The following is a 12,129-nucleotide window of genomic DNA, read 5'->3' as shown; positions in this document are numbered from 1 at the left end:
TCTTTTTTTAATGATGTTTAGAAACTAAAGAAGGCTTTAATTCTGAAATGTCTATTGCCCCAATCACTTTTTTGTTACTGGAGACATTAACGCTCAACTTAGAAAACTCAATAAATGTAAAATCACTAAATATACAATTAAATGTAATTCATAAATATTGCGAGACTGCGAGAAGTCTCGCGAGACTTCTCGTGCGAGACTTAACCGAGTCTCGTCTCGCGTCTCGCATAAAATTTTGAGTCTCGTCTCGTGTCTCGCGTGCATCCCTATTTGTATTGATATACTTTGAAGTTAGGAGCCGCAGTGGCTCAGTGGTAGAGCGTTCACATGTGGTGCTTGGGGTCCCTGATTCGAACCCAGCGCCAAGTGAACTTTGAGGTGGACACACAATCGTGTGCGTGGGTTTCCTCGGGGTTATCCCGTTTCCTCCACTTCCTTCATTCCATCATTTCACTCATTTCTCATCATCACCGTTTCCCCTTTAGCCTAACCGGCATAACTGTGGACGTAACACTCAAAAATTTCATCATCTAAAGTTGCTGTAGTATAATTTTGTTCTAATGTTTAAAAAATAAATATTTCTATTTTAATTCATATGAAACAAAGTACCTCACAAAGATCTTGTATAAATCACACAAAAATGAAACAAAAAAATTACGTTCGATTTAATGTTCTCTTTTAAGGAATATATACGATAAGCGCTAGAATGTTTATGGAAACTATATTGAAAAATTAAGCAAAGAAGTAGTTTTTAGATGTATATAATAAATTATTCTTATTTACTTTAATGTTTCTTTTAACCAATCGGGAAGGTTACTTTCCGAACGGCCCTCGTAGGTAACGCTCGTTTTCAAAAATATAGCGTATATTTACCCCCGTATAAGCTAGTTGATTTGTAAGTTTAAGGTGAGTATAAGCTACCTTAGGTATACGCCGCACACGTTCCATTACATCCCTGCTTCTAGTGTATCAATATTAAGAGCTACGTCGTTATTTATAGATAGGATAACACTAAAGAAATCTCTGCTGATATTGTAGGCTTAAAATACATTAGCAGGATTCACGAGCAACAAAATTTCTTTCTATTGACGCAGTCGTCACAGATGTTGTCAAAACCACCCTAAAATCTAATTCTACTTTAGGGCACAATTTTGCTTCCTACTATATTGAAGTATTTCAGTGGTGCCTCCCCCCCCCTTATGTTCATGACGCACTCCCCCAATTGTGTATCCATAGGTGTTCTTCCATGAATAAAAAATATTTTCGATTATTTTTACACCCCTCAAACATTTATATAGGTTTTTAACCCCCCAAATATTTCAATGGCGCAGTTTGTGTCATAGCCCCCCCCCTTGTGGGCACCCCTGAGTATTTCATAGAATTTTAAAAATGTTTTCACCGTTGAACTCATAACGGAACATTTTCAGTTCTTTACAAAAATAAATCTAACTTACCAAAAGTGGAGAATGATTTCAAACTCTTCTCAATTGGCCAGAACTTTGAGAAACCAGGTTCTACAAAAATCCAAACACGTGCTACTTCCGTAAAGCTTAAGCTGGGGTCAGTTGCTTAAAAGGATTGATGAATAAAAGCATAAAAATATTAAAATTTAGTTTTCAATTTCACTAATCTGCATTACTTCATCCATTTCGTTGTATGTGAACATTCTTTTCCTCTTTTGACTTATTTTTCCATTTTGGTTCGATTCTCCATTATTCGCTTAGTTTCTAACTGTGATTAGAGTAATTGAAAACCTCCCTTCGTCAATCTGCGGTTACTCTTCAGAAAACATCTACGTGCTTGAAGCAACATTTATCTGGTTATCCACGATCTTAACAAGTAATACAATATTTCAAAATAAAAATTTCTCTATTGAAGATTGAGACCTGAAGATCGAGTTCAACTCAAGAACGGACGCAGAATTTTGGTAATGTGGGTGCAGGTTGGAACGGATAAGAAATTACTCAAATGGAACCAAACACACAAGGGAATATCCTAAACTGAATGAATTGTTGCAGGAAAAATGAAGATCAAGAGTTAATGTGAGTGCAACTGCACCCACTGTGCAGCGGTCGTCTATGGTTCAGTCCTTTCTTTATTTCTAAACTTTGTCCAAGACCCTGGGTTTCCTTGTATGGCTTAAATGCTTTACCACAGGTGCCAAGATGCTGATCATCTCCACTTCACTGAATATTGTAGATACTGATTCTGCTTTCGAGATGTTTTACACTCAATATCCAAGATTAGTGATTTCTATTTTAGTTTTTCTTTCTCCTCCCATCTCATTTCTTTCACACAGAGATTTAACAAGGATTATGGCAGTGTTCCTAGCACGGGCGTCATTTAGGGGGAGGGGCATTCTCCCCTGAGCTTGAGATTTATATAGATTTTATTAATAGAATAGTATGTCAGTGAAAAACGCGAAATTTTACTTATATCAAGGGATCTTCCCCCCCCCAAGCCAAATCTGAAATGACGCTACTGGTTCCTAGGTCTAAGGGAAATTTTGCGGCAAAATATTGAAATTCAGACAAACAATCAGTTTAAATTGCACAGGAAATTTTATGGCAATGTTTTCCTTCCAACTTGTACTGATTCAACAATAGATAATCCTAAATTCTCTTAAGTTCCATTCGAAGTCTTTCTCTTTAGAGTTTCTAGTAAATGGCTCAGCTTTGTGTCTCCGTTGTATCACTACTCTGGAGAAGGAAGGGACAGGTCATAAAGCTTACCTAAGGCCATACCCACTGTCTCTTCCAATCCAGAAACATTGACGTACATTATTCGTGTAAGTGCAGCAAAAACCACATTTACAAATGAGAGAAAATTTAATTAACAAAAAAAGATTATTTTGTTGTTGTAGGAAATTCTTCTCAAAATTTACGAATGCGTTTGTAGAAATCTCGAACAACTGACGTGTTAACAGAATACTCAAACTGCTAAGGTTATAATAAACTTGCATAGAGATACACGCGGTCCAATGCCACACTCAGCAAAGCATCGTGTCTACTTTGCTGGTTCTGTATCTCCTTCTACACTCTTATGGCAGAAAATAATTATTTCTACCGCAACAAGAAACACGGTACTCGTCATTTACAATACTCCCCCTCCCACTATATCTTACGAGAAGCAGTCAAGAACTTCTCGGAATTTAGTTTTAGCTCTTTATGGCCACAATATAAATACATATTTACTCAGGGGCGGACCCAGGACCGACTTCTGGGGAGGGGGGGGCGGTGGGTTGTCATAATGCTACTTTTAAGGGCTCTTAACTCGGGGATTGATTTTATTTATATATAAAAAACGATAAAGTTTCTTCTTCTGGGGAGGGGAACGATCGCCCCCCTTGGATCCGCCCCTGTATTTACTTAATCGCCTTCAAAAGAAGTACCTTCGGAACACATACACACCTGTTCCAGCCTCCTGCGACTGCTGGCAACAGCGACGAAAGTCGTCTTTTGATATCTTCCGAAGTTCAGCCGTCACATTCGTTTTGATTTCTTCTTTGACGGATAGATACTTTTGAGGGAAGACCCAAATATGCCTTGATGCTAAACTATTTTTAAGGCTATCAGAATCTTTGAAGCCAATTTTCCCCCAATTGCACATGAACTTGATAGCTGAGGGTTGCTCGATCTGTGAAATTCAGCCAACTGATCACCAGCTACACTACTCGTACACTGCCTGTTAAGAGGTGTTGATACTTGCTAGATTCATAAGTAGGTAATCTAAGGACAGGTCACATCACAAATCGTTTGCATCACAAATGCCAAAATGCCATCATTCCGGGAAGTATTTGACTGCACCTCGTATAAAGCTTTTTAATTAACTTTAAAAGATTTTTAGGACTCTGTACCAGTTGCTGGGAAATTCTATACGAAAATTCTATTTTACAAGGGGCTTTTAGTTCAGTGCTTGAAAAATTTTTCTTACCTAGACGTTAGTTCTGTAAACCAAGCGTCATAATAATACAACTATAATGTAATGCATAGGACAACATATTTGGATCATAAATTAGGTAAGCACCAGACTCAGCGCGAACATTTTTTCTTTTTTCTGTTTTCGAGCACTGCTTCTGTTACTTTTCTGTTTGTTTCAGGTCAGACTCAGCGCGAACATTATTTTTCTTTTTTATGTCTTCGAGCACTGCTTCTGTTGCTTTTCTGTTTGTTTCAGGCAATGTTCCAACTTAAATTTCACGTACTTTCATACTAACTTGAGCATTGAAATTTTGTAGATGCGTAACTACAATAACAATAAAACAATGAAACTATTACAAATATATTTAGATTGCATATATACGTAGGCAACGTCAGTTAATTAAGCATTACTTCAATAGGTGGCAGGGTGGTTCAACACCTTTATATGGCGCCTCTAACAGAAGAGTTTAAGAATTATTTCCTCCCACAAGAAATCATGAAGTGTTTTCAAGTTAAGAGTAAAGAATTGATTGCAGGTTATTAGATAAAGATAAAAAAAATAAATAAATAGCTGCAAAAATAAATCAATACTAAAACCGTTGGGCGTAATTTAATGTTTAGATACACGGCTTCACTCATGATAGATTTATTTAGGTTACCAGATCCACTTTCCCAGGAATGCCCATCTTCCTCCAAAGGCTTGGGCGAAACCTTCTCAAATTTAGCATTCTATCCCAGATTTACCACTCTTCCCTCAAAATTTAGGGACAAGCATACATACATTGAAAAATTTATTTTTCCCTCCAAAAATTTACTTTTTTGCCTCCAAGTTTCACCACTTTACTCCATATGTACCTTCTTATCCCAAAATATGTACCATTTTCCCCTCAAAATTTTTATTCTTCCCTCCAAATATACCTTTCTCTTCTCAAATTTACAATTCCCCAGTTTAATTGTACCATTTTAAATGACAAAATGTCCCCTCAAATACTATGCGCGCATCATGCGTCCTAAGACACGTCTACGGATCTCCTGCACTTCCTTAATATCCATAAGAACTTTAGCCCTCAATCTTAGGAAGAGCGCTCAATGCTTTGTGTTAGTCCCATTTCTTCCTTTTACTCTACAAATAAATTTTCTTCTTTTTTATTCATGCATTTTATAAAACCATTGTTTTTACTACTACTACTACTAATAATAATAATAATAATATTAAAAAAAAAAAAACTATTACATGTGCTGGTGCAAGATCTCAACTGACTGCTTATTCGGCTTGTATCTAACGCCGCTTTTGCCCCGAAATAACCAGATTAAATCCTTACGGAGAAGTCGTAAGGAAGTAATTAATTCTATGGCCTATGCAATCTGAAGGTTTAATGTCGCATTCAGAAACGCTCTCAATTTGCTTCTGTCCTTAGCCAATTGGAGCAGTTTTTTGTTTTTTTCTTTCTTTTTTTTTTTTAACTTTGCATTCCTATTTCTGCGAGATTCATCTCAATATTGTTCTTCCATCTGCGTCTAGGCTTTCCTAATAGTCTTTTCGATTGGGTTTCCTGTTAACATTTTTTTCGAAAGCATTCCTATTTTCTAACCGTACGAAAATAATCTTTAAAACTCTACGAATACACATTACGCCTATAATAATCAATACCGTTGGAGGCTGTTCAGGTTTGTACTAAAAAAAACTCGTGTTTCTAAAAGCAGACAGACGATATTTTTATACATTTGATTTCATTTGATAGTAAATTACTTCTTCAAACTTCATCTTTACACACAGTTTACGAAATATGTTTTGGTATTATGTGAAAACCTAGTTATCTTAAGGTTTTAGGTTCGAAACCTTAAGGTTCTATTTTTATTTTTGTATTACTCTTAGCCTAAATTAATCATAAGACTATTTTTTTTACTAATTAATTTATTTATGCATTTACGATTACATACAGTGGCCACTGTGCAATTACCACATTTACATACACCATCTGTACAATGCTGGGTCCTCAAGAGGTAATTTCTTTTTTTTTTTATTATTTTTCAGATTTAAAATATATCAAAAGAGAACAACAGTGTGTGAAAAATGTAGGGAACAGTGTCAGAAAAAAAAAAAAAAACACTATACAACCACTTTGGAATAAAGTTTGGGTTTTAGGTTTTGTTTTCGCTGGCATCAAAGGTAACAACAACAGACATTCAGTTTAAGTTGGATTGAATTTCTTGTTTCACATAATCGCAAACATATTTCTTATACATGTTGTGTTACTTTTCGCTTGTTGCTTGTCAGAAATTTACATTGCTACATAAATTAAAACTGTAGTAACTTTATTTTTCCTCACTTGAAAATCTGATAAAAGTGTGTTGTTTCAATGTTGCCAGCTAATGAAAATTTCATCTGATTTTCAGAAACCTTCTTTCAAGTTCAGCAATATTTTTTTCCTTTTTAAAGTTCATACCAAACATAAAAGTTAAAACAAGATTACTAAAAAGAGACGAACCTAATCTATTTCTGCTCGTGTCATTGAAAAACAAATAAATATATTTTAAAACACAAACAAAGTAACTAACGTAGGTTATTATGAGTGAGGCAACTGTTGTTTGCAAAAACTTTCAAAATAGAATTAACAAATGATTTTTTTTTTTTTTACCCAACAAACAAATGTTTTTATTATTTTTCTTTTGGTAATACACAGTTTTCGTGACAAACAAACTTTTCAATTTTTTTTTTTTTTTTTTTTTTTTTTACTCCATGCTATAATTTATGCATTTAATACTTTTTAAGTAAAGGAAAAACACACAAAATAAACTTGATGCCCCTACTTGTTTTTGTAAACATGGGCAACTTTATTTCTGATAAAGAAACCTCAACCTAATCCTTCACCTGCCTGATAAAAAAAAAAAAAAAAAAAAAAAAAAAAAATGCAATGTAGATAGACAGAGCAATGGCGCCGCTTGCATACATTAATGTTTTGAAAGACACCCTTAGAATAGTCTACAGAATAAGTTTTTTTTTTCTTGATTGACAGGAACTAGTAAAAAAAAATCACTCCTTTCTCATGGTTTTTTCAAGTGGAATTAACTACGAAGGTATAAACCTAGTGCATTAGTGTTCTATATTATATATATAAACAACATGTTTCAAGCATTGTTTTACAAGAAAAAACAGATTAAAAACATTTACATATTCTTCTGTAGATCCTCCTGTTCAGTAAATACAAAGTACAAAATACAGACCAGTTTTACTTTTTTTTCTAAAAATGTTTGGTCTTATAAAAACGTTTTGCACCTCGTAACTCGGCCCAGGAAACTTACCACGTTTTCACATATTTATAATAGGAAAAAAAAAAAGTTGACATTATGGATTTTTTCTATCTTGTATTTACAACAGCAGGATCAACAAGAAGAAAAAAATTCAGAAATAATACCATTTTGCAAAGTGTACAATACTATTTTTTTCTTCTTCAAAAAACGAAAAAATATAACTATTGCCTTGGATTCACTACTATTAGTTTCGTATTTTTATATACTTTCAATCAAGGGAAGATAAAACACCCTCTTCGCCCCTTAAGTAATGGATTCCAAGGTCAACACATTTCGCCCCATTTGATTACTCTAGGAAAAAAAAATGGTGTCGAGAGCATGGAAAGATACAGATCTCTCAGTACCCTTTATTATTTTTTTGTTTAAATATATATAACAGCTAAAATCAACATTTCGATTACATTTTATATACTTAAAACAAGAAAAAAATGCCTTTGAAAATAAGGAGGCATCAGTGTTATTATTATATATATATTTATATTTATATATAATATTATATACAATTCTATTGGGTATTTTGCTTCTTAACAGAAGCATTTTGAAGTAACATGTAAAATTTTGAACAGTTACCTGAATACTGTTGGTGATATGATATATAAAAATAAGCCTTCCAACGTTTATTTTTTTTTAAAATTATTCTTCATAATTATTACTATAAATTATTTCCCTGGGGGGGACACATCCTTTTTCAGGAACAAAAAGATGTAGCAAGGTAAGTGCCACTCTTTTTTTTTTTTTTTTTATTCTTTGTAGCTTTTTTTTTTACATAAATTTCAGGAATTAACAGCAACACGTATATGAGCAGGTATAAGTACTAATTCTTTAAAGGTTTAATTTTTATTTATAGATATATATATATTAATAGAAGATTTTCTTTCTTTTTTATCCATCTTCCTCCGTTTTACCTTACTTCAATTGAAAGTTAAAACATGCAACAAATACAGCAGCAAATAATTGAGCTGTCCATGAAAAATATACATGTTGGAAGATAGTAGCTTGTACTATCTTGTCCATATTATATGTATTTATATATATATATTTGTGAAAATTTATTTATATATATATATTTATATATATCGTTATCAGGTATTCTCTTAGCGTTTTCAACTAACTATCTTCTTTTCACTCTGTTTTAAACGGAAATAAAACAACCATATACAGAGTTGAAAAATCAAGTCTATATAACAATACACGATAATTATGATCCCTTGTATCTTTTCTTTAAGATCCTTTAAGGTATGTTTATTTCATAATTACTTATTTCCATAACATACCTATAAAAATCAGTCGAAAACTGGATTTTTTTAAAATACAATCTAATATCAGTTCACAACACTTTTCTTTTTCTTCATCGCTTCTCATGCACTCCAACAAGTCCTGCGCTTAAATAACGTTCTTCTTACTTTCATGATAACGATGTACACACACCCACACAATTTTTCCCCACACAAACACACACACACATACACACATGTCTGTCTCTTTTATACAGGCGCGCATGTATGTTTTTTTTTTCTAAATTCCTTGTTTTTTTTTCTTTTTTACACAATCCGGGTCCTTTTTTTTAAAATGTTTACATTTAGTATGCTTCCTCTTCTTCAGTGACAGCACGAGCAACCATAGTTCAAACAGCAACAGTCTTTATTTCACAGTGGAGAAGTTTTGAGTTGGGGCCTGATTGGAGGCCACCCAGGAGCTGAATACATCCCTGTAAAAAAAGAAAAAAATACCAACATATTAATACCGATATGTATTTGCCTGTTTATTACACATATACAGAACGAATTACTTTAGTAGAAAATAGGGAAAACATCTCAGACACTAAAAAAGATACAGTACAAATGATTTCGCTAAATGCTTTATCAGATAAGGAAGAGGAAAATGAAAGACTAAAGACGTAGGTAGGGAAAACGTCAACGTGTGCATCAAGCCGAAATGCAGGGTTACATAATAGTGCTACCAGACTGAAAATAGATATTATAGGAAGATAAAATTAAAGGCAGGGTACGTCCTTAAGAGTGCACAAGACCAAACGAGTAATAAACAAAAATATTTATAATACATCAATAATACATAAATTTTATAATATAAAGAGTTTAAATCGAATACAAGAATAGAGTTTCTCTACACCCTATAGTTAGATTTTCCTGTACTGGAAAAAACGTGCCGAGTTCTACAGAAAAGTGAAAGTTCTTCAATTCTCTACAAATTCTTATCATACAAGTACAATATTTAAGAATTTAATCATTCTGAAGCTAATTTATCTGTTTTTATCCTAGTGATACACTTATTTAAGAACGTTAGTAGAATATATATTATTTTTGACCCAACAGAAGGACTGCTCACCATACCAAGAGGTTTTCCGTCACACACATACTTGGAAGAGAAAAAAAAATTACTAACACTTTTTAACATTATTTAATCTCAACCGGTCCAAAGGATGGGCGTGAAAAGAAATTCATATATCAACCAATTATACAACAGGAAGTTTTCTTTTCGCAGACCGAGGAAGGAGCGACGAATTTCTCCGAAATTTTACGATATCGAAGAAAGAAAAGAAATACTCATGCATTACCCATTTTCTACATTTGTACGCAAGAAAGATGTTTCTGACTAAACCGACATATTTCAATTCCATAACATTAAAGACTTAATTTTTATCTTATCCAGAAGAAGGCATTCTCTATATGTCTTAGTGTTAAAACAAGCTGTAGCAAATAATGAAAGATTAACATGTTTGCAAAATTACAAAATTATTTTTGAAATGGGATCATCTTTTCTGTGATGTTTTGTTTTGTTATCTAACATTCAACAATGGTGCAATGATTTCTTAATATTTTAAAACAGTAAGTAAATTTAGGATTTTAAAGCTTAAGCTTCTATATATTTTTTTTTTAATTGTAACTATCTAAATATACTAATCAATATATAGTTTAAAATCAATATTATAAGTTTTGATTTTCTTTTCTAAAATCAGACCTTACAAGTTCTTCACAAGTTTCATAGCTTTCAAGGAATGTTAACATCATAAGAATGATAAATTAAGTCGCGCTTATTAATGAACTCCACCGTTAACCTTAACACAAACACTTAGATTTTTTTTTAACTTTCAGAGTTACATGTTTCATAAGAGATTTTTACGAGATCATATTCTACTTTGTCAAACAGTATATTCCAAAATACTGAGTAAAACTTACTAACTGTACCTTGATATGAGTTAATTAATTGTACTAAAATTCACACGTTGACCGTGGGGAGTCTCTGACATGTAACACTTGCGGGGAGGCGACGAGAATGAAGAATGATTGTAGAACCCAACTAAATTTACGTCAAAATCGTAAGGCCAATGGGAAGCTATTTGAGCTAGCTGCATTCGGTTTCTTCTACTACCAATATAATTAATCAATATATTCTATCACTGGTAGATCACTAATTACATATTTAGAAGTTTCTAAATACTGTGATTTAGGGAACATCCTCTTGAAGTGGGAATTATACCATTAATAATATCCATTTATTCACACATACAGTTTATTCCCTTGTCACGTAACTCAATGTTTTGCTTCCATAATCTCAAATTGTAGTTCGCTCGCATCCTTAATTCATACACATTTCTCTATTCTTCCTCTGAATCACCTTTACGCCTATTGTATATTTCCGTGTCTTTGTTGATTTCCCTCCTTAATTCTATTCAACTTTTTTACACGTTATTTTACATTCTTCGGTGGAACTTTATTTCCATACTTTTCTTTCTTTAGTTTTTGAGAAACATCAATGCTTATTAGTTTGATATCTTCATAATGCCGTTTAGTTCAAAATAATCCTGTACCTACTTTCCCTGAAACCATATATATACTTATTTATTTCTTTTACTTATTTCAAACAAATCTGCTTTCACTTTCCCATCCTTAAACTTTTCAGTATCGAACTTGTCTTCTTCCTTTCTTCCTTATGCACAGACTATTTCTTATACACAACTTCCTTTAGGGGGGGACGTGTCCCCCTGTTTACCCCGCCAGAGTCGCCCATGACGTAGACTTAAATTTAAAAATTGTTTTAACAATTGTGATAAATAAATGTTACACATACACTTATATTACAGGGTGATTCTTGTTTTCCGACTTCTGATTTTTTTTTTTCTTTCTTCATCCCCTAAAATAGTTCCAAATAGACCAGAGTAATCCATACGAAGAAAATAACTGAATTGAGTAATATTAAATGGTCTCCAAGCGACCTGAAGTTTTTAATGCATTGTAATATACAGTAGGAGGCAAAGGTGCCTTTTAAGTTCGAAAAGACAATTTTAAGTTAATAAACAACAGACAATTTAAAGGTAATTAATATTAAAGGGTTAAAGGTAAGTTGCGAATTACTTCAGATGTGTGGTTATTGTGAAAAACTAATTACGTTTAATAACATGCTCTACGTATTTTTGTTCTATAACTCGGTAACCAATGGCTTGGATACCATAATAATGCACAGCTCGTTCCATCACCATGTCAAGAGCATCACTAATTGCATACGATATATACTATCCTAGTGATTTCAAACAAGCAAGCACGAAAAAGAAAAATTTAAAAAAAATAAATAAAAACAAAAAATGAAAGGTGAAAAAAAGTACTATGACAATGTCTTAATTGATTTGAAGACGTTTTAGTGGTGTTGGGTACTTACGCCAACTTTGATTTCTAGACCATTGTTTAATGTGAGGAATTATTCTCCTATTTTTCTTTGAAATGAACTGGAACTTTAACCTTACGGGACAAGCGCTGGTATAAAAAGTACACCAATGACACTTTTTCTCCTATAATTTACAGATGCCAAGGCACACTCCTTCATTTATCTATTCCATAAGGCAACTCTCTTCGATACATTACTACTACAGTAGCACCAACTT

General features: G+C 33.0%; 1 protein-coding gene across 6 annotated transcripts in view; it reads right to left on the bottom strand.

Annotated features, from left to right (window-relative positions):
* Nucleotides 1-8,288: 8,288 nt before the first annotated feature.
* The window catches only part of LOC145674975 (TOX high mobility group box family member 3-like), a 515,956-nt gene continuing 512,115 nt past the window's right edge, over nt 8,289-12,129 (bottom strand). For all 6 annotated transcript variants that reach the window (XM_081745294.1, XM_081745297.1, XM_081745295.1 and 3 more), the window contains exon 12: nt 8,289-8,940. In XM_081745294.1, coding sequence (XP_081601420.1) covers nt 8,874-8,940 — 67 coding nt within the window. In that variant the 3' untranslated portion in view covers nt 8,289-8,873. The remainder of the gene's footprint in view (nt 8,941-12,129) is intronic.

Source organism: Thermobia domestica, chromosome 18 (genome assembly GCF_964235325.1).
Source record: "Thermobia domestica chromosome 18, izTheDome1.hap1.1, whole genome shotgun sequence".
In the NCBI taxonomy this organism is placed as follows: Eukaryota; Metazoa; Arthropoda; class Insecta; order Zygentoma; family Lepismatidae; genus Thermobia; species Thermobia domestica.
The sequence above is the reverse complement of the archived record's forward strand: the minus strand, read 5'-3'. Positions and strand labels throughout refer to the sequence as shown.